The 24,365-nt window shown below is 43.0% G+C and overlaps 1 protein-coding gene across 1 annotated transcript in view; it reads right to left on the minus strand.

Annotated features, from left to right (window-relative positions):
* Positions 1 to 7,072: 7,072 nt before the first annotated feature.
* Positions 7,073 to 24,365, minus strand: part of LOC126185063 (regucalcin-like) — a 61,095-nt gene continuing 43,802 nt past the window's right edge. Inside the window, exons 4-6 of the mRNA XM_049927819.1 lie at positions 22,986 to 23,198; positions 22,791 to 22,903; positions 7,073 to 7,696 (exon numbers count right to left, since the gene is read on the minus strand). Coding sequence (XP_049783776.1) covers positions 7,466 to 7,696; positions 22,791 to 22,903; positions 22,986 to 23,198 — 557 coding nt within the window. The 3' untranslated portion in view covers positions 7,073 to 7,465. The remainder of the gene's footprint in view (positions 7,697 to 22,790; positions 22,904 to 22,985; positions 23,199 to 24,365) is intronic.

Consider the following 24,365-nt stretch of genomic DNA (forward strand, 5'->3'; position numbering starts at 1 on the left):
CTGATGGAACTGCTTCTACTGAAATGATGTCACTTATTGGTGTCTGCACCTGCTCAACATTACTGGGTGCCACTGGTGGAACTGCTTCTACTGAAATGATGTCACTTGTTGGTGTCTGCACCTGTTCAACGTTACTGGGTGCCACTGATGGAACTGCTTCTACTGAAATGATGTCACTTATTGGTGTCTGCACCTGCTCAACATTACTGGGTGCCACTGGTGGAACTGCTTCTACTGAAATAATGTCACTTATTGGTGTCTGCGCCTGCTCGCCATTTTTGGGTGCCACTGTTGAAGCTGTTTAAATACTGCTGATGAAATGTTATGAGACTGCTATTTGCACCTGTTGATCATTACTGGGTGCTACTGTTGGAACTGCCAACTACTCTGAGGAGCCCTACTTGTTTATTGAACTATTGAAAGGATTTTATGTGAATATTCGTAAAAACTTATTTTTTGTGTGTTTACTGTTTATGAAATGTTATGAGATTCTTACCTGCACCTGTTCGTCATTTCTGGTGCCATTGATTGAATAATACTTATGTAAACTATTATGTAAAATCATATGTATGCAAGCATTTGTATTCCTTACTGTATTTTATATATTAGGTTATTGAAGGGTCAGTGCAAAGCCAAAATTTATTTAGTTGTCTGATACTTACTTGTTAATATTACTTTTTAATTTTTGTCTGTATTTTTTGGACGAATTTGGTGGTATTTTCACCACCAATGCTGGCAAAAATACCATCAAATTCTAGCCTGTGGAGGAGGGGCATATGAAAGGTGGCTACACTGAGTCACAGCGCCGGAGATTGCGCCAGAGAGTATTATTCAGCCGCCTCCACAGGCAGTTCTTGTCGAGAAGTCGTAGTAGGCAGTGCTTGTTGAGATGTAGTAGTGGAGAGTGCTTGTTGAGATGTAGCAGTGGTGAGTCGTTGTTGAGAAGTTCCCATGGAGAGTGCTTGTTCAGATGTTGTCATATTGTTTTGATGGGCTAGACACCAGATATTGTTGGATTGGGGATGCTGTAATGTTCAGAGTGTGCTTTTCGTCAATATATATGAAGGTAAAAATTCCTTTTTTTTATTATTTCAATGTCTTAAACAACAATGCCTCTTGGTCACAGGTTCAGTCAACAAAGCATCTGGCTCGTGTTCTTGTATTAGACTGTATTTCTGGTTTCTATGTGCAATTATAGTATTTCTGTTTTTTTTAATTACTTCAGTATAAATGGTGTTTAAAATATCTGGTCTTATTGAGGAAGAACCGTGCCAGATGTGTACGTTGAATCACACTCCCACACACAGAACAGTTACACTTGTGCCTTGTTGTTTCGTAGCTTTTATAGTTGCTGGGGACTTAATTAATTAATTGTGTTAACGGAAATTTTCTTTCATTCTTTGTTGTTATGCTATGCAGTCAGATTGCGTACTAATACCGGTCAGGGCCAACCGGTTACGAGACAGCGTAACCGGACAGGCAGCAAAGTTATTTGCATAATAAATAATTAAGCCCCCATGCAATAGTTACATGCTGCCGTGCAGATATGGCACGAACAGTTAACTGAATTAAGCAAATACTACCATTGCAAACCATTAGCAATAAATACATCGTTCTTTGAGTGGATTATGGTGATAGATGGAGAGAGGTAAGTCGTTGGCTGCTGTTCTGGAAGACGAATGATTTCTGAATATGGTTCATGGTTTTCTGATATATTAGTGAGATGTGCGGTGGAACAGAAGGTAGCGAGGGGCTCCCTGTTTGCAATAGTATGTGGAGATTTTGTTCTTAAGTCATATCCTGACCTATATGGTGTAATGAAGTTGCTGTGCTAGTGTCAGTCCTAGTCGTGGGAAAGGGAAATTTTATCAAAATTCAATGAAGATGCGGTTAGGTGATGAAATCTGGGGCCGCTGGCAGAGTGTGGTAACAGACGACATCCAGCAGGCCAGGCAAGGTAAACATGGCAGTCGCGGGCGCGGAGCTGCGACGGCGGTATTGCAAGCACAATTTGTTTTGAGTGGAGCAACAACGAGGCAGGAGACGGCAGCGTTGCTTTAAGTTATTGCGATGTATGAGGCGGGGCACTAGGCCAGAGCCGGGATTGGCGATTTTGTAAATGGCTGACGGGTGGGAATTTATCAACAATGGTTCAAATGGCTCTGAGCACTATGGGACTTAACTTCTGAGGTCATTAGTCCCCTAGAACTTAGAACTACTTAAACCTAACTAACCTAAGGACATCACACACATCCATGCCCGAGGCAGGATCCGAACCTACGACCGTAGCGGTCGCGCGGTTTCAGACTGCAGCGCCTAGAACCGCTCGGCGGGAATTTATCCATGCCTCCCTGCCATAGTTTCTGTCTCTCTCTGACACTACGTCAGTAGTGAGGGAGAAAACAATATAAATAAACTGGCAATTTTAGCTTGACAGAGTGTGTCAGGTCAGTCGAGGGCCGGGATGGACCTGTGCTGGTCTACGCTTATAGGGGCCAGTCTCGCAGCAACGTTATAAGTATTCGGCATAAACTTCCACTTTGTTTCTATGTACTTGTTCAGGCTATATTCTGCCTCCTGGGACACAACACCGGGGCAGGACGGAATAGCAGCCTGGAACTTGGAGATCGCACGGTATGCCTGAAAGAGGGCAGTGACAGCGGTCTGTAGTGTGTCCAGGAGGGGCTCGGTTCCACTCCAGTCTACTGGGCACATTCGCTTCCCCCCTGGCGTACTGGGGTCTGGGCGAGGCATACGTTGTGGGAGGCGCAGCAGCGCTGCGACAGCGCCAGAGACGGTGGCGGGTGTTGGCATCTGGCAAGCAGCACTAGCAGCAAGTTGCGGCACAGCGTCCAGGAGGGCGCGGGTTCGAGTCAAGTCGTGTCCTGGGAGCAGCAGTGGCCCGAGGGGCATGGGTGACCAGTACATCCATCTTCTTCCCACAGTCAGACAGAGCAGGCCAAACGAGGTGAAGGGCGGCGAGGAGCAGGGAATGTAACAGTCTCTGGAATCGTGGGCATCAGCGCGGCGCAAGTCGCAACGCATCGGTGGGTGGTGACCGGGAGAGCGGCAGCCGATTTCCATCGGTGGGCGGCATTGATGACGACAGCAGTGACGTCGGCATGCCAGGAGTCTGCTGAGCCGGCTGGACTCGCGGGACATCTGTGGGCGGCATGCTGACACTACCGCTCACCATCGAGTACTCTAAATTAGCTGAATAAAGCAATGTTACCGAATACCACTGTATCACTCTGCACTGCCCTCGACGCTCTTGAACTTGCTCGGCCTTCTGAAGAAATACAGTGCGGTCCGCAACAAAGTGTTTATAGCTGGAGGGTCCTGAAAAGAGCCGTTCGAGTCCATGTCTTGTGACAAATTCATGTCAGCCAGGATTTTAGATTATTGGGCTGCCACTGCTTCTCAGCTTTAGATAACTGCGTCAATGTGACTGCACATTAGCACCAACTTGGGGACTCATGTGACTTAAGAAATGTAACAGACGTGAACAGTCTTATCATTAACAATATTTATTGAAGGAGGATACCAAATGAAGCAGAAAATATCAGTGGCTTTCGTCGTTATAAGTGGAGCATACAATACAGTTTAGGGGTCGTGGGTGGCTCCCCCACGGATTCACCTGCATATACGTTCAACACACCTTCTCCTCTCCCTCTCTGTGTCCATCTCTCCTTCCCGTTGTCTGTCTAGTTTACCCTCTCACCTCTATCTGTGAATCTCCTCCTCTCCACTCTCTCTGTCTCATCATCTCCTCCACTCCTTTCTTCCTGTCCCTCTCTCTGACCATACTTCATCCCTCCTCCTTCTGACCATATCCTCCTCCTCTGTCTCTTCATCTCCACCTCCCCCTCTTATTTTTCCACTTGCCAACTACCCCTCTACACTTTGCACATGCCTCACACATCTCCACTTTCTTCCGACTCTCTGTCCAATTGCTCCTCCCCCTTGTTCCGCCCACCTCTTATTTTCATCCATCTCAGCCTGTCCCCAGCCGTACCCATCGCTAAGTGTAGCCCCTGCAAAACAGTTCAATAAAACAGGCCAATACTACTCCCAAAACACACCTTCCATGCAGGGTAGGCTGAACACCAGGTGCTTAAAATGAGTTGTTTGCCCTTAACATACAGGACACCATGCAAAGCAGGATGATAAAGTGGGCTCACACTACTACAGCACACTTCTCATGCAGGGCAGCCAACATGTTGGGGCCTGGGAAACTCTTTCTTGCCCCTGAAATTTAGGCTGCCCTCTAAATCAGGTTGATTTGGCAGGCCAATATTGTTCCTAAACAACACGCCTCTTGTGCAGAGCAGTCTCTAGGCCAGAGACTGGAAAAAATGCGTTTTGTCCATATCTCCACTCCTATTGGAGCTAGGAGGTAATAAACCCCACAGTACTGATACTTGTAAGGCCTGTTGTTTCTGTGCTAAATTTGGTTGAAATCGATCAAGGGGTTTGGGAGGAGATCCCACACACACACACACACACACACACACACACACACACACACACACACACACACACACACACAGAATCTCTCTCCCTCTCTCTCTGCTTTATATACATAACAGATTACAACTTATTCTGTGCAGACAGACAACTAAACTAATCCATGACATGTTAGCTGGCAGGACAATTACTGTTGCTACATGAAAAGACACTAGCTGTCCAAAAGTACTGAATAAGGGCTTACTACAGGGATCCATCCTCTCTCTTCCCTCGTTTAATTTTTATGTATCTGATATTGCTCCAAACCAGTCCAGAAAGTTGGGCTATGTGGATGATTGGGCAATAGCTACCCAACACAGAATTTTCAGAACAACTAAAGAAAACCTGACTTCTGATCTAGACATCTTAAGCCAATATTTTTGCAAATGGGGATTATAACATGACTCAAATACAACAGAAGTAGCATATTTCCATTTGTCCAGCAGATATTGAGGAAGGCGAACTTCGTCATAACATCCTTCAAAATACCTTGGAATTACGTAATCAGCTCACTTTCTTTTAAGGAGCACTTGGCATGAACATCCGCTAAGCTCAAAAGCAGCAATAACATTCTCCATAAACTCTGTGTCACTTCTTGTGGATCGTCAGCAGACACATTTCGATTATCAGCAAAAGGACTGCTCTACTCACCGGCAGTGTACTGTGTGTCTGTCTGGCTTAATAGTGCATCTGTGAAAAAGATAGATGTACAACTTAAAGAAGTCATGTGCTTTGTTAGTAGGCCAATAACATCTGCTCCCATATACTAGTTCCCTATCTTGATCACTCTCCAACTGCTGACATCAGATGGAAGAGTGCATTACTACGAGAATACCAGAAAATCGTTGATAACCTCGACCTTCCAGTATTGAACGTAGGGAAACGCTGTAGGCAACAAAATCTCCTCTCCAGTGCCTGAAACTGTCCTGCGTACACGAGAAATCCCCTGGACTTGACCAGCCTCAGGCAATTTTGATTTCCGTGAACCACATCAGAATGGCCACTGAGTGATGTGCAGACCCTCTCCACCTGTGGGACAAATCTTCATCACCATGTTGTGATTGTGGTGCAGAACGACAGACAGTTTCTCATGTTGTATCAACACGTCACACAAAAGCGTCCTTTCGAAGATTTCCTTGCAGTAACGAGTGATGTTATAAACTACATAGAAGACATTGATACTCGCCTATAGCTGTTGTCATTTGTGTTACATTATGATGGAGAGATGTGTTGAAGTGTTGATACGTATTAATTTAGTAATCTTTGTATAGGTATAGCTACTCTCACGATTTAAAAAATCATAATATGTAGAGGTAATTTCGGGAGTACCGCAAGGAAGCGTGATAGGACCTTTATTGTTTACAATATACATAAATGACTTAGTTGACAACATCGGTAGCTCCGTGAGGCTATTTGCAGATGACACGGTTGTCTACAAGAAAGTAGCAACATCAGAAGACTCGTACGTACTCCAGGAAGACCTGCAGAGGATTAATGCATGGTGCGACAGCTGGCAGCTTTCCCTAAACGTAGATAAATGTAATATAATGCGCATACATAGGGGCAGACATCCATTCCAGTACGATTATGCCATAGGTGGTAAATCATTGGAAGCGGTAATGACCGTAAAATACTTAGGAGTTACTATCCGGAGCGATCTGAAGTGGAATGATCACATAAAATAAATAGTGGGAAAAGCAGGCGCCAGGTTGAGATTCATAGGAAGAATTCTAAGAAAATGTGACTCATCGACGAAAGAAGTAGCTTACAAAACGCTTGTTCGTCCGATTCTTGAGTATTGCTCATCAGTATGGGACCCTTACCAGGTTGGATTAATAGAAGAGATAGACATGATCCAGCGAAAAGCAGCGCGATTCGTCATGGGGACATTTAGTCAGCGCGAGAGCGTTACGGAGATGCTGAACAAGCTCCAGTGGCGGACACTTCAAGAAAGGCGTTACGCAATACGGAGAGGTTTATTATCGAAATTACGAGAGAGCACATTCCGGGAAGAGATGGGCAACATATTACTACCGCCCACATATATCTCGCGTAATGATCACAACGAAAAGATCCGAGAAATTAGAGCAAATACGGAGACTTACAAGCAGTCGTTCTTCCCACGCACAATTCGTGAATGGAACAGGGAAGGGGGGATCAGATAGTGGTACAATAAGTACCCTCCGCCACACACCGTAAGGTGGCTCGCGGAGTATAGATGTAGATGTAGATGTAGATATGAGACATAATAATAATAACACTAATAAGTGTTTGAATAAACATTCTTTTCAAATCTAAATTCAATGATTACAGATAGAGGGATAATCCCCAAGCACAGCTTTGCCTATGAGCTGAAAGCATAGGTAGTATATAACTTTTGGACAAGGTTTTGATGAATAGTTACCAATTAATTTATGCTTGAATATCTGTCTATGCAAAATTCCTTTCTGTTTGCCATACGATAAGTAAGCGCGTGTTTCTGTGATTATTTCGTTAAACATTTATGGTTGGATCGCGTTTCCAGTCTTACCTCTGGGGCACAAATATTCATATAGTACAGCATAGCTTAATAGTTCAGGGCTTTATTTAACTGCTCTTGACAGTAGTTCATTTTTATTACACTTACAAAGTGCGACATGAAAGCAAGTGTTCTGTACTAAGTATGGTAGAATACCCACTTATGCAACCAAAGTCTTCTCCTACACAGACAAAGTCGCAACAGGTCACGGAACCACGAGACAGAAGCCACGTGGTAGGTGACAAGCAGAAAGTATCGACAGACATGCGTAACAACATTTTGTTTCGTATGTCTGTCGGTGGAGAATAAGTAAATCGGTGATACTGGAGGACACTGCGTTAAGAAATGATAGAAGCAGCATGTAATCTTTCTAGGTAGTACGTGGCTAGACATGCTAGGAAGAAGAGACAAGTGGCAGGCAGACAGAGCTGCTCCGTCTGCTCAGAGAGAGACGGGCTGGCCGGGCAGGCCAGTCACGCCCAGCCCGGTGACGCGGAACGTGCAGCCCGACAGCGGCCAGCGGCGCAGCTGCTCGTCGGTCAGCTCGTCCCGCGCTGACGTCACATACAGCTCGTCCAGCTTCTCTCCGCCGAACGCCACCGAAGTTATCTTCGGAGCTGGCATCTCGACCCTCTTCAGCAGCTTCCCAGTCGACGGGTTCACTTGAATAACCTGAAACGGCGCAGAACCACCCGAGTCTCAATAACGTTAGTCAACACTGAAAATGTAGTCTACTGTACAGTTAATTAGCACCCACGTTGTGAGTCATTTATGTTTCTTCGAAATTTATTAGTGCTCCATGCGGGGCACCAATACTACATCTACATCTGCCTCAATACTCTGCAAGACAACTTAAGGTATCTGGAGTCGTACCACTATCTCCTTCCACCTTCTCTGTTGCAACTGGGAACGGTGCACGGGAAGAATGATTGTCGATAAACTTCTGTCTTAGTTCCGCTTTCTCGAGTTTGTGATCATTTCGTGACATACAGGGTGAATCACCTACAACTTCCACAGCAGATATTGCGGAAATGGTAAGTGCTATTGATGTGCGGTTTTCATGGAATGGAATGACAGTCAGGGGCTAGTGGTTAGCACACTGGACTCGCATTCTGGAGGACGACGGTTCAATCCCGCGTCCGGCCGTCCTGATTTAGGTTTTCCGTGATTTCCCTAAACCCCTCCAGGCAAATGCCGGGATGGTTCCCTTGAAAGGGCACGGCCGATTTCCTTCCCCATCCTTTCCTAATCCGATGAGACCGATGACCTCGCTGTTTGGTCTCTTCCCCCAAACAATCCAGTCCAATCCAATCAGGGGCTAGTATTGTTACCCAATAAACAGATTGTAGTAATACTTAGAAAGTCTAGGTGGTAGGTTCATGTGGGACCAAACTGCAGAGGTCATCAGTCCCTAGGCTTACACACTACTTAATCTAACTAAAATTAATTTACGCTAAGGACAATACACACACCCATGCCCGAGGATGGACTCGAGCCTCCGACGGGGGGAGCCGCGCGAACTGTGGCAAGGCGCCCCGGACCGCGCAGCTACCCCACGCGGCTAGAAAGTGTATTTTTTGTGCAAAATTACACTTTTTGAATGTAACTGTTGCGTTGGCAGAAGATCCAACACCGTGTTACTAGAGGAGGCGGAAATGCACGCGTTTTAGCTCACGCAGGCTGGCGTGAGGAGGGAAGAACTATACTGACGTGAGGTCTGGAACATGACAAGGAATTAGAATACAGAAAGCGGACGTAATTAGTTTGATACTTAACTTTAATCCATTAATGATGAACGTCGCTCTTGAAGGTACATGATTCACAATATCAATATCAATAGTAACTGAATATGGCGCCTTGCTAGGTCGTAGCAAATGACGTAGCTGAAGGCTATGCTAAACTGTCGTCTCTGCAAATGAGAGCGTATGTAGACAGTGAACCATCGCTAGCAAAGTCGGCTGTACAACTGGGGCGAGTGCTAGGGAGTCTCTCTAGACTAGACCTGCCGTGTGGCGGCGGTCGGTCTGCAATCACTGATAGTGGCGACACGCGGATCCGACGTATACTAACGGACCGCGGCCGATTTAAAGGCTACCACCTAGCAAGTGTGGTGTCTGGAGGTGACACCACAGTAACAACGCCTGTTGACACCAACAAACTAAAAGTAGGATAAATTAGAATGTCAGTTGTGGTGTCACCGCAAGGCACCACACTGGCTAGGTTGTAGGCTTCAAATCGGCCGCGGTCCGTCAGTACACATCTGACCCGTAAGTCGCCCCTGTCGACGCTAGCAGACCGAGCGCCGCCACTCGGCTGGTCCTACGAGACAAGCTAGCGCACTGCCCAGTTCTACAGCCGACTTTAATAGGAATGGTTCACTTGTTATAGCTTCGGAGATCTCATTTGCAGAGACGCTAGTTAGCATAGCCTTCAGCTAAGTCAGTAGCTACGACTAGCCAGGCGCCACATACAGTTTATGCATTGCCAATTGATCTATATGTGTGAAGCAATCAGAATTATAAAGCAGTATTCGCAGTTCAGTCTATAACTGAAATTGTAAATATTATTGTACAAAGTCAAGATCGACGTTCATCGCTGATGCTGAATTAAAGCTAAGTATTTAATTGTATTCCTGTCTACTAACTTCTAATCACCTAAGATGTTCCAGATACATCCCGTCAAGTATAGTTCATTGGTCCTCACGTCAGCCTACGTGATCAACGCGTACAATAATGGCCACCCCTTGTGATCAGACTAAGAGTCAAATTGCGTGACTCAGCCGGGTCACCGCTTTTTACATGAAACCCATAGTTCCGCCTCATACATAACATCAGCTGTGTTTGTTGCGGGATTTTAGTGCGAATCGTTCACGAGGTACTGTATTTTGAAAAGTTTCCACACCAACACAGTTTCCACACCGACACTTATTTGTGCCATTCAACCTGCGTCGTTGCTGGGTACGATGTTGTAATGTTTGGTTACAGTGTGCTTGTGTGTTACTTGAGTGCATTGCGACTTGCTAGTCAGTTAGTGTGTGGCAACAGTCCGAGCAGTACGTCGTGAGTGGACGCAGCCTCCTAACAGACCATTTTCCACGGATGCTAGAAGACGTTCCTCTGCAGACTAGGAGGAACCTGTGATACCAACATGGTGGCCGTTCAGCCCATAGTGCACAAAGTACTACATCATGTCTTCACGAATTGTTTCCAAATCGGTGGGTTGGCCGCAGAGAACGTGTGCTTTGGCCGGCCCGTTCTCCGGATTTGATGCCTGTAGGCTTTTCTCTGTGAGTAAAGCTGAAAGACGCTGTCTGTAATGACATATAAACTATATACCGCTCGGACATCTCCACTGAAATGGTAGTACGTGTGCAGCAGACTGGAAGCGGGTATTCCCGCTATCAGTAGTCATTTTGAACACAACCTGTGATGGTCAATTGTCTCGTTACTAGTCACAATCCACGTAACTACTGTATGCACTTGTGTTGTTCTTTAGTGTGTGCTACCACAGGTATTGTACAAGTGCTGGTGTGGGAACTTTCCAATATACCATATCTTGTAAACGACTCACACTAAAATCCTGTAACAAACACCTCTGACATTCTGATTCAGCCTACCTCTTGTTTCTTAATATTAATACTCATTGTTTCATTTTAGAATGTATATCAGCACAAAAATACACTTTATAAATGTTATTGTAATCTGTTTGTTGACTAGCAATACGAGCCGCTATCTATCATTTGTGTGAAAACCACACATCAGTAGCACTTTCCATTTCCACAATATTTACGATGCAAAGTTTAGGCGATTCACCCAGTATACAGGTATGTGGGAGGACGTAATATATTGCCCTGCTCTTCCCCGCACATATTCACTCGCTCCTGGAGTCAGTTTCCGGGCCGGCCGGAGTGGCCGTGCGGTTCTAGGCGCCAGTCAGGAACTGCGGGACCGCTACGGTCGCAGGTTCGAATCCTGCCTCGGGCATGGATGTGTGTGATGTCCTTAGGTTAGTTAGATTTAAGTAGTTCTAAGTCCTAGGGGACTGATGGCCTCAGAAGTTGAGTCCCATAGTGCTCAGAGCCATTTGAACGATTTGCAGTCTCCGGAACAGACTGGAATTAGTGCAAGGGGCATAGCAGCATGTTCATGGTTCAGGAGTCACCAATGGGTGTCCTTAATGTGTGCAGTGACAAAGAGCGGGACTATGTTTGACTCATAATTTATCTGGAGCAAACTGTGGATATATCAAAGGGCATTTTACAATAGGGATCAATCGAATGAGGCGGTGTGGTTGTTCAGACACTGAGGATGGATGGGGATTGCTCTGTCCGGAAATTCTGATTTATGTTTTCCGTGTTTCTCCTAAATCATTTCAGGCAAATGCCTGGATGGTGCCTTCATCAAGGCCACGGCCAACCATCTGTCCTGTCCTCATATATGTACACTTCTATATTTCTGAGCTATTTATTTTCATTGAATTATGATGTCAAATACTGCATCATTGTAAGATGATCCGTGAATGAATAAGTAAATAAATAAATAAATAGTAAAGCTGATCGTGATGCACAAAATCTCTCTTGCAGCGTATGTCACTGCAGTTCGTTGAGCATCTCCGTTAACACTATCGCATCAGCTAAACGATTGATCATGACGAACACGTCACTTTTCTTTGGGTCTTGTCTATCTCTTTATTTAATTCAACTCGGTAAATGTCCCTAGACTAACGATCAATATTCAATAAATGGTGGAACAAGTGTTCTGCAAGCCCTTTCTTTCGTGAATGAACCGCACATCCAAAAGATTTTCCCAATAAATGTCACTGTGAATTGTACTGTAATTATTATTGTACAGTAGTTACTGTTCCAGTGACCTGTCGCCAATCATATAATCTTACAATAGTCGATTTCATCGCCTATTTATGCGCTGTATGTTACATTCGTTTATGTTCAGGTTCAATAGTGTGTGGTGGATAACTACGATGTTATTTGCCTCACGATAGAAATCGGTTTTTTTTCCCCATAAGTAAATTGTTTGCTTATGCGAAAGTTAATGGGGAAGTTAATTTTATGCAGTTACCAATTTTTACCACTATTCTGAAAGCTAATTAAGGGTTAATGAATTATCACGTTATTTAGATTCAGAAATTAATTTCTATTAATTATTTACTTACTATAAAAATTAGTACTTGCCTGCAGCCTACGAAATCATATTATAAGGGATTTGGTGCATCAGCTACAGGTATGTGAAAATGATAGATTACACTTTCGTTTATTTGCACAAAACATACTGACTTGAACGAAAACGAGAAACAAACCAACTGTTATGGCTTAGACAATGACACACATATGCCCTCATATTCACAGGCAAGATCCGGAATACAGACAACACATTCGGCTTGCAGTCTAAATTCCCAAAATACCGGTGGATAAAAAGTGTTAGTGTGTTAGAGTCAAATCAGCCATTAGCAGTGTTTTTGAGAGAAAACGGCCAGAATCTGACGAAATGGATTAAGAGGTTCGACCATGACCTAAAAACAACAGATGGGATGGCATGATGCATCTAACGATCTGATGAAGACCAGAAAGCAACATCCTGGCAGAGAAGATACAGCACGTGACAATACTGCTAACACTGTTCGCTTTTCTGTAAGTCTTTCTTTGGCGATACTTCAATATCAATCCCACGGAAGGCTGATTATCACATTTTCTCTATTTGTGACTTACCATTACAACAGGTGTTAGCATAATTCACTCAGATCAAGTAGTATATCTATGGGGCTTCCAGCACACTTTGCAATTAAATATCCTTGAAAAGTGCAAGCATTAGTGTGACTGGATACATCCCAGAAATAATGGTGTCATAAATAACCTTCAATGCATGATATTATCAATATGGCACTGACGCAAAATTAAAAAATTCAGGATGAGAGGTTATTTAAAAAACCTGTCAGTTAAAAAATTTATAAGATTGCAAGATGGTGAATATAGTAAAGTTGTATTTTTGTAACCTGTGGTTTAAACACTTTAGTGGCGCAAAAGACGGTGTTGAGAATGAGCCACTTTTGAGTCATCACACACAATTCTACACATCATCAAATGGGTGTGATACATGCTTGCAGATGATAAGCAGCTGTCTTTGAGAATGAGAGCAAAGGAACCGAAGATATGCAAAGACATTCTAAGCGCGACCATTCGCTGTCACTGCAAATATCCTGCAATGTATGACCATGGTGTGTGAGGCAATGGGCGAGTTGTGGCGCCCTGAAAATATTCTAAGTTCGGAGTTAGCATGGCCGTGCGGGCCACTTGGCAGGCCGACCGTGTGGTGGCGCATGTTAGCCGGCGTCCAGGCAATTCCTTGGTGACGCTGTGTTGATGAAGGAGACATCCCGAGAGTGCCAAAGATGGCCGACTTTGTGAAACCTTAATGGCAGACATTTCACAGTTCGGATAGAAATTAATAGTAGCCACATGAATCAGGATACCTCAAAAAGAAACATATATATTACCATTATTTGCACGACGATTCTGATGGTGTAATCAGATTTTCAATATCTTTATTATTTTAAAGTTTAGTATCTGATGGTAAATTATACAAGTAACACCCAGCAACGAATTTCCAAAATCTAAACGGTTCATCCGATTTTGTCCATTGACGTGTGTTTAGAAAGCTATTAGTGTAAACCTGAATTAGTATAAATTACAGGCATGTAACTTAAACAGTACTTGAGTTATTGGAGGTCAATGTGGCCAATTACTATTAATGACATCAGGCCATAAGTACTCCACAGTGACACGAAAAACGGTGGCAGTATGCTTATAAATATATTTATTCACCTATGTCTTTGTTTATATCCGATATATACTATTCATGAAGAAATTGTTCAATTATTTACTGTGTTTAGAAAGCACAGAGACATTAGGCTACTGGCTTACTTTTGTTCTACTTCTTTGATGTATGTTTATTTAATTTGATTATGTATTTAATAACGTGTTTTAGAGCGTGTTTATGGTCCAGTCGTAGGAATATTTATTTAATTTGAAGTCATTTAAATGTAAATCCAGTATTTAGAATGTGTTTCATTATGTTTGTGAATGTGTGTTGGCTTGGAGACAGGGCAGGAACGCTCTAGCCAATCACAGCGAATGTTCCAAAAAGGACACGTGGAGAGACTGTATGGAAGTGGGGGAGGAGGGTCGTTTCAAGAGAGGACAAGAGAGTTCTGAAGAGTGCGGCGTAAGGGACAGTCGCACAGGACACAGAGTGTCCTGGAGCACGGCGCGACGGACGCACAGTAGCAGGAGAGGCTTGGAGAGTGTGGAGTGGCTTGCGGTGTTCGCGGGAGATAGAAATATTTCGTAGTGCCGACTTGAGCACTTGTGCGATTTCCGTAGCTTCTGCAGTGAAGACATAGTACGCATTTAGAAGTGAATATCTCGCGAGCTATGTTGCTATTCATAACTAATTACGTGAAGTAGGAACGTATTGTTTCCCTGTTATTCAACATATATTTTATTTAATTGCTGGACCATCGACAGCAATAAGCGTTTTACAGTAATCAAGAGCGTTCTTAAAGCTATTTCTGCTATCGTACCCATCATTTGAAGTTGTAAAATAGTACCTGCAGAATTTATTTAGCTGCAATCTTTCATTTATAAATGTCTTTTCATTCGAAATTCGCAATTGCCGAGTAATAGCAATCTTCGACCATTCGATTCATTTGTATATTCATCTTGTATACTGTAGACTCGGCAGTATTTGGCCTGTAATGCGGCAACTAGGTATCCCCGCGCCTAGACAACGAAACCAGCCAAAACTTCTAATATTTCAATTGTGAGTCTGAGGGTACGTAATTGAGGGCCACAACACCTCATTTCATTTATTATTTGAAAGCCCGCAAGTGTCTTAAGCGATTCTCCAAGAAGCATTTGCTGACAGTTTTCAACAGCTTTACAACCGAAGTGAGAAGTGTGTTGTACGTTGATGAACAAAAATATCGCAACACCAAACAATGTTGGTAGGCGTGTTTCAACATCTGAAAGATGATGTCTATTCAAATATCTCGCAAGTCGCTTAAGAACGGCGCTAGTAGCGTCACTATGAAATGGAAATGAGATTTGCTTTGAATACCCCCTGTAACAGTCCTGAGCGTTAGTTACCTTTGAGATTGAAAACGGTGAGTTGGTGTTAGTTAAGAATGCCTTTAAGGTATCGAGGACAGCGTTATCAACATCTCACAGAGTTTGAACGAGATCGTGTAATGGGACTACGAGAAGCTGAATGATCCTTTTGCGATATTGCAGAAATACGTGGCAGGAATGTAGCCCATGTATGTGGTTGGAGGCAGCAGTGGTTACGAGAATGTACGGTTGCAAGGAAACCGTGCTCCAGACGGTCACGTGGCACTATCGAGAAGGGAGACCATCGTGTTCGGCATATACACTACTGGCCATTAAAACTACTACACCAAGAAGAAATGCAGATGATAAACGGGTATTCATTGGACAAATATATTATACTACAACTCACAAGTGATTACATTTTCACCCAGTTTGGGTGCATAGATCCTGAGGAATCAATACCCAGAACAACCACCTCTGGACGTAACAACGGCCTTGTTACGCCTGGGCATTGAGTCAAACAGAGCTTGGACGGCGTGTACACATACAGCTGCCCATGCAGCTTCAACACGATACCACAGTTGATCAAGAATAGTGACTGGCGTATTGTGACGAGCCAGTTGCTCGGCCACCATTAACCAGACGTTTTCAATTGGTGAGAGATCTGGAGATTGTGCTGGCCAGGGCAGCAGTCGAACATTTTCTGTATCCAGAAAGGCCCGTACAGAACCTGCAACATGTGGTCGTGCATTACCATGCTGAAATGTAGCGTTTCGCAGGGATCGAATGAAGGGTAGAGACACGGGTCGTAACACATCTGAAATGTAACGTCCACTGTTCAAAGTGCCGTCAATGTGAACAAGAGGTGACCGAGACGTGTAACCAATGGCACCCCATACCATCACGCCGGGTGATACGCCAGTATGGCGATGACGAATACACGCTTCCAATGTGCGTTCACCGCGATGTCGCCAAACACGGATGCGACCATCATGATGCAGTAAAGAGAACCTGGATTCATCCGAAAAAAATGACGTTCTGCCATTCGTGCTCCCAGGTTCGTCTTTGAGTACACCATCGCCGGCGCTCCTGTCTGTGATTCAGCGTCAAGGGTAACCGCAGCCATGGTATCCGAGCTGATAGTCCATGCTGCTGCAAACGTCGTCGAACTGGTCGTGCAGATGGTTGTTGTCACCTGCCTCGAGATGACTGGGTGTTTGTGTTGTCCTCATCATTTCATCATCATCCAGGAAAGTGGTGAAATTGTTACAACAAAATTGGGGGGGGGGGGGGTCATTACCCCAGATTCTTTTGGGTGTGGTAGTGATGGTTAGGTGACATGGTAACTGTTATCACCTTGCACATGCCTTTGTCTCAGCTCAACAATTCATGACATGCTTGGAGATTGCGTCCATGCACATGCACGGCCATTCACGACACTGACTAAGCAAGTGGAGACTTATTCAGGAAAGTAACTTGTTTCAATAAGTTAAAGCGAATAATCAGCAACATGAGTCTAGTGAAGCCAAGACTTGTTTCCTCAGTGTAGTGGGTTTCAGCTACTGGTAATGCCAGCTGTTGGATGGTGTCACCTACTGAGAGTGTGGATGTGTCAGCTACTGGAGAACTTGACTACTGGGAAAACTGTATTCATTTCATTCCCTGTGTAATATATTATAATGTTGCTGCATGACTGAAGCAAGTATTATGGAGAGATACATAGGGATAGAGAGAAAGAGAGAGAGAGAGAGAGGGAGAAAAAAAAAAGATGAGAGGGATTTACTGTGGTGTATAATTCGGAAAAGATGAAATTTACTGATTATGTTGATGAGGCAGATGTGTAAATACTGTATATAATTTCTTAATACTGTGTGAAGACAATATGTGAGATGAAATTTAATTACTAGACGCTACAGGGCAACTTGCTATAGTTTCAGGGCAGTTGCTACTGTTTCAGGGCAAGCTGCTGCAGTTTTGGGTCGAGCTGCTACAATTTCTCTCTCTCTCTCTCTCTCTCTCTCTCTCTCTCTCTCTCTCTCTCCCTCCCTCCCTCCCTCCCTCCCTCTCCCACACCCACCCACCTACCCACCCACCAACACACACACACACACACACACACACACACACACACACACACACACACACACACACACACACATTGTTCCATCTCTGCATCATCATTAAATTTCACCTCACATGTGTGCATACAACATAAAGAAATTATGTACAATATTAGTGATTTATACACTACAGCAAATTTCCTCTCTCTCTCTCCGTTTCTCTTCAATGCTTACTTTAATGAGGTAACATCATTATGTTACAGAAGGAATGAAAGGAATACCGTTTTCCTCAGCAGCTGACAGTCTAGCAATTGACACCTCTACTAACTGACACTGACACATCCCCAGTAGCTGACACGTCCCACACCAACCCAGCTGGCACCTGTACCAGGTGAGACCCCTTGCAGCTTACAGCCCTAGTAGCTGACAACCACTGCAGCGTGGGAAGACGTCTTGAACTCATAGCACTCAGTTTGCTGACTCATTAGATTTGGTCGAAACCTCCATTACAACTATCAACTTACTTATTCCATGTACTGTTTATACTTTCTGATTTTTGTGCTTGTACATTTACGCAATCTCCAAGCATACCACATTTCACTCAGCTTGGATAAACACACATTCTGGTAATGACAGTCACTATATCAACTGACCAACATTGTCCCACCCAATGGTACCTGGGGTAACTGCAGTCATTATATTGTTGGATATGCGGGGTAATGAGACACCATGTCAACTGACCATCATAGACCCCCCCCCCCCTCCCTTCCTTACAGTCTCTGGGGGAATGGCGGTCACCAACAATTTTGCTGTATCGTGAAAATGAGATTTTGTCAGAACTAGTCAGAAACACTCCAAATTACTTAAATCTATTTGGAAGTATGTGGATCTTGCTGAGTAGATACACTTATCTGGGGTAACGGTATTCATACTGTAAACTGACTACAACTGCCCTCACCGTGTAAATTGAGCGTCATTGTCCCTATGATAGTATCAATTATGGGTTTGGGGTGATTAAAAAAATGTCGTGTGACTAGGGCCTCCCGTAGGGTAGGCCGTTCGCCGGTTGCAAGTCTTCCGATTTGATGCCACGTCGGCGACTTGCGCGTCGATGGGGATGAAATGATGATGATTAGGACAACACGACACCCAGTCCCTGAGCGAAGAAAATCTCCGACCCAGCCGGGAATCGAACCCGGGCCCTTAGGATTGACATTCTGTTGCGCTGACCACTTTTTTTTTGCATCTGCTCGGGGTGGACGTCGTAAGACATCCGTTTAAGTACGTTGTTGATCGATTAACTCAGTTTTTTTTTATTACAGAGGGCTGCTAACCCTCTGACCGAACACGCTGAGCTACCGTGCCGGCGACCACTCAGCTACCGGTGGCGGACTTTGGAGTGATAGTAGTCACCGTGATTAGGGTATGACAATCACCATACATGATCAGTATTCTGTGTTATACCATCAAAGCGTCATTTAGTTTCTTATGTGTAACTGCATGATTTAGCATTACCAGCAGAAGATGGCAAACGTTTTGTATTGTAAGATAAAATTAATACTGTAGCACGGAGTCGCTATAATGTTTCGATGACTCTGAAAGCATAGAAACACTCATTTCTTACCTGTATGTATTACTGCTTTGCAGTATGCTATTTCATCGGAGTGTCACGTAGTGCTGAATGACAGCAAAAGATGATAACGTTTGAAATTGCAAGATGAGGTTAATAACCTAGCATGGGGTCACTATAATGTTTGACTGACTTAGTTTCTAGATATAAGGTTTTGACGATTTTAGACGTGACAATAACTTTGTTTACTTTGATAACTTTTGTTGACAAATAATTTTTAAGTAATAAGTCAGGTCAGTAGTAATGCTCATGAGCGTTTTGAATTGATATAGAACTATATTTATGTATTTTGGTGAATTTAATATGTGGTATTATATGCCGCACATGGATCGAAGTAAGTTCACCTACTAACCTTCAGTTTATTTCAGTAGTGGCAATAAGCAAACCATATGAATTTCAACAAGTAAAACAGTCAATCTAGATGTGAAAATATTTAATTTGAAGGCCCATTGTGGTTTTAAAACGTACAAAAATCAAACTTTCATCGTCAACAAGTACTGCTTAGCCTATGAGTTTTGTTAGTAGCGTCAACATGCAAACCATATGTATTTTTGAAATTTTATGGAACAACTACATTACAGCAGTAATGCCACCTTATTTTTGTGCTTGAAATCATACACATGTTGAGAAATAACACCATCTTATTATGGTCCAAAGTTCGAATTTTAGATTGCAATCAGAGATCTGAAATTATACATACGTATTATGATAAGCGATCTCTCTCTCTCTCTCTCTCTCTCTCTCTCTCTCTCTGTGTGTGTGTGTGTGTGTGTGTGTGTGTGTGTGTGTGTGTGTGTGTGTTCATAATCATTACATGTTATGTTAACTTACTGTATGAAGTTGGCAAAGATTGTATTTTCATTATATAGACTTCTCATCTCTGTATCTCTGTCTTTTGCCACCATTGCCTTTGAACATGTTTCACGTGTGTCTCGTTCCACCACCGTGTTTGGCCATGTTGGGTAGAATGTAAACAATTCGTATTATGTAGTTCTCCTAGTTCATTATGGAAACACGCAGATTAAGTGCTGATTCGCAATAAAAATCTCATCAGAATAGCTGCTTCCTTCCTAAAGTAGCGTCTGGCCAGTTCATTTGTCTCTTGGCTAAATTGTGTGTGTGGTTTTACATCGTGTATTTTGATTAAATTTTGGTGATATTGAGTAGTTGATCATAGAAAATACAATCTGTAAACGTTTTAGAGAGCCTTGGCATCAGTTTTCTGGACAGTAAATATTGCAGCATTCCTCAGACGCTCTGTTTGTAAATGACTTCTATCAGGTCTAGTTCAAATGCAAATAAAAATCAGTATTCGGCTGTTAATGCTTCACCTTCGTCCCCCTGAAAAAGTCTCTTGGTGAGGTGAAACATTACTGAAAACCTTGTAAAAACGGTAGGCAATGCCATTTTGTGCTATGAACCATCAACAACATATCCTCAGATTGGAGTGCCAACAACGTTTATATATCTGAAACATCGAGATACCAGTGCAACACTTCAAAAGCGTCATAGAACAATTCAGATGTGGAAATATTTAGTTTGATGGTCCATTGTGTATTATAACATTTACCTGCATAGGGTGGTATTGAGGCATGAAAATGGTATTGGGCTCTTAATTTGAGAGTTCAAAATCGTGTTTTAGACACTAATTTGATGTGTGTGTGTGTGTTTGAAAAACGAGATTGTGACCCTTGACATAAACATTGCATTTTTTATGTTAGTGACTTATTTTTTGGTGTGGAAAAAGAAAGCATCATAGAACAGTTTAAATGTAGAAAATAATTAATTTGAGGATCTGTTGTGTCTTACACCAAGTGTGGTAGAATAATCAAACTATGAACATATACAAGTGCTGCTACCCTTTGATGATGGCAAGCAGCAGGAGCATAAAGCTGCACTTGATTTGGTTTTGCTTTTTGAAGTTTTGTGGAGTGGAAGTTAAAGTAAACCTCATCTTTAGCAACTACACATTCCTAAAAAATTAGTCATATAGCATAAGTGGAAGTTGGTTTTTAAAATATTTTAGATGGGAAACATTACATTTTACACCTGTTACATACATTTTTTGGATAAATGCTTTTGAACACAGTGCAAAAAATTCCAATCATTCGGATATTTTAGATCACAGCCAATATGATGACTCGTAGGCTTCTCCTAGTATCTGCCATGTTGAAAGTGGACTTTAACAACTAATATTTAATAAAGGACACTCTAAACACTTGTGGTTTCCTTGTGTATCGATAGCCAAGCCAGAACGAATCTCAGGGCTTGCGTACTTCTGCCCACTCCTACGATTGACTACTGCGCCATAGGGTCCAGTCGTCCCAGCACCTCCGTGGGAACCAGTTTGATGCTCGCTGCCATCGTATTCTGCAGCACTGCTTAAGGCAGCGAATTAATTCTGCTATCTGCAGAATTCTGGTAAACGGAACTTCAGAAAATAAAATAAATTCCAAAACAAGTGAAGCCTCATGCACCACAAATCAATTTGCCAGTTATTTATTTTAGTGTTTTGTAGCTGTGAATGCTTATTTCGTACATCTAATATTATAAATTAATTTCTTTATTGTTTATATTTGTATCATTATGCACATCTTTGTCAGTTAACTAGAAAATGGGCTACTAAACAGAAACCTAGGCAGTAAAAAATAAATAATTAGTGAAATAAGTGACAAAATAGTGCTGTGACTGATAACAGTAAAATCACTGTCGTCCTTCATAAAAATAATCGTTATAAATGTAAGACTACTCTGCATTATCCATATAAGTTTGAAGATAACATAAAATAACACGTGGTGACCACTGGTTTTTACCATTGGATCTAGCGGCAGTGGACTATGTTTCATCCACAGAATCAGTCCACTGGCGTTTGAGCAAGTAATCTATGGAGCCTTCAGCGCACTTTGCACTTCAGTACCATAATATCGCTGTGAAGGAAACCATTTAATTCAGTAGAAAATAAGTATTATTAAATTACCGAAGATGTTCGAAGAGCGACGAAGTTTTACAATCTAAGCAAGATGTTTCGGCCGCTTCCAATCTCGCCAGTCGGCGGTAGGATCTACTCGGAGCTTGTTCTTTTTGAGAGGATCGTTTCACTGTATTAAATTGTTGCTGTTTTACGAAGTTTGCTAATAAACGAGTCGTAGTGGCATCCTTGGACTTATTTAAAGTAAATTAGCACTCTGAATATCCACTTCTAGTCAGAGGTGGCCTACTTGCACCTTCTGAAGAATCCAGCGCGTCACACGAACTGCTTCGAGGTGCTACATCTACGACAGATTCTCAGAAATAATCCACTTAAGGATTAGCTTAACTAACGCAGTCTCAGGCGGGAAATCATGACCACTTATACTATATGTCACCTATACCACTTTCTACGGAATCACGGCTAAATTGAAAAACGTTTATATCAGTTTAGTACAGCGAAGGGATTCTGCAAATGGGGCACAACTGATCAGACTGGGTTTGGCGTTCAGTCAGGTTTGGCAGTGTTAAGAAGTGGAGAGTAACCGAAGTCGGTCTGTTAATTCAGTATCTGTTCAGGGTAGTTCTTGCAGTGCCTCTTCATCTCCAAAATTCCAATCAGAGACAGTTTCTGCCCGCTTTGCCCAGAATTTAGGGTTTATACATCTACTAAATAACTGTGTCTGGTATCCAGAAGATGCTGCGCAAAGGTGGAGTCTATTGGCTGCACCTTTCAACTTCTCTGGTGATCATTATGTCGAATACACACTCCCCTATCAGTTTTTCTATGTAGTATGAGCCGCACCCTAAACCTTGGTGGCAAAATTAGTTATTGGAACAAGTTGTCAAGAAAAGTTTGTTCCATGTAATCATGTTTCGCCAAGTATCCACAGTTCAATCAATAGTGAGGTAATCAATTGGTTTTCCATTTCTGAAGTAAATGTTTGAAAGCGTATTTTTTATCGGAACAGTGTGACATGAAATCATTACCAGATTGGCGTCATAGGAGGCTATCCACAGGTTGCCATCCGCATCAATAGCTTGGCCGTCTGGAAATCCTGCCACACCATTCGTTGGGTAGTCGAAGATGGTCCTCCTGTTTGCTTTAAACAGAAACAATCATTCGTCAGTGTTTTTAATGTATTACTCACAAAGGATAAAGAATTATCCTATATATAACCTTACTTATTTTTCCAGCTTTTATGTCAAAATCGAATGCGTCGACTCTTCGGGTAGCCGAGTCAATGTAATACATGATTTTGTTGTCTAAACTCCAGGCCAGGCCGTTGGCAATGCCAATTTTTGTCACGTGTGTTACGGCTTTTCTATCTTTGTCCAAGCTGAATAGCATTCCTCGTTCCGGTGTGACTTTATTGTTCTTGTACGGACCCATTGTACCTGAAAATTGAATGTAGATGACATTATAATATTTGAATACTTGAAGTACATATTATAATTAGCTCTATCCCTTTGGTATCTACACTGCCTGGCAAGAAAAGTGAAGGACACAGAAGGAATGGGGGCGGGGGGGGGGGGGAGGAGGGAGGAAACGGAAAGAAACTGCACAAGTTGAGGGAATATGTGATATTATTACAGTGACTACAAAATTGTGACAAATTTATAAATAACTTAGCAGTATGAGCCCACTTATTAGTATGACGTACCACCCCCTCTGACCTGGGTGTACGCACTGATTCTGTTGGGAACGACTTCATAAGGCCGTTGCATCCTCTCTTGAGGCAATTTGGCCCAAAACTACTGTAAATGGTCCTTGACATCCTGGATACTGGCTATGGCACGGAGTTCACGCCTGAGCTGGTCCCACACAGATCTGTGGTTCTTGCTGAACTGAGGAGTACCTCAACATCACGCAGACATTTCATAGCGACATGTGCCATATGTGGACGAGCATTATCCTGTTCAAAAATGGCACTACAATATCGCGTGAGATGTAACACATGAGGATGCAGGAGGTTCATGACATGTCAGAGTTGCCTCAATCACTAACAGCCGATTCCTGAAGTTATACCCCATGGTTCCCTATAACATTATGCCTCTCCAAAACATTGGAAGAATGGAACCTCTCCTCAGTTCGCCGCCATTCTCCCCGTTCCACTTGACACTGCAAATTGCAACTCTCATCATTTTACATATTGGCCGATGGCGTGAACGTATGTGAAGTTACATTGAAATCTGACTTTATCTTCTGGGTGCTGCACCTTTCTTATCAGGCAGTGCACTTGGCACTCAATCTACCCGTGGTCCATGCCATGGTTTTTGTTGGTACAAACTAAGACGATAATTGGTCATATAGTTTTACAGGGCCAGCATATATGCCGACTTGTACATGCTTAGATTCAAGATGGGGCGAGGGGGAAGGAGAGGGATAAAAGAGTAAAACCTATTAGTCTATGCACAATAACTTTATTGCTAAATAAAATAACACATTAACAAAATACGACAGATTGTTGTTCATCACACATTTGAGAAATGAAGCAGTTCTGCTGAATATTCTCTACGGATTTATCCCACTCCATGCATTGCACCACGGTTGATACTGCTCGA

Source organism: Schistocerca cancellata, chromosome 4 (genome assembly GCF_023864275.1).
Source record: "Schistocerca cancellata isolate TAMUIC-IGC-003103 chromosome 4, iqSchCanc2.1, whole genome shotgun sequence".
Taxonomy (NCBI): Eukaryota; Metazoa; Arthropoda; class Insecta; order Orthoptera; family Acrididae; genus Schistocerca; species Schistocerca cancellata.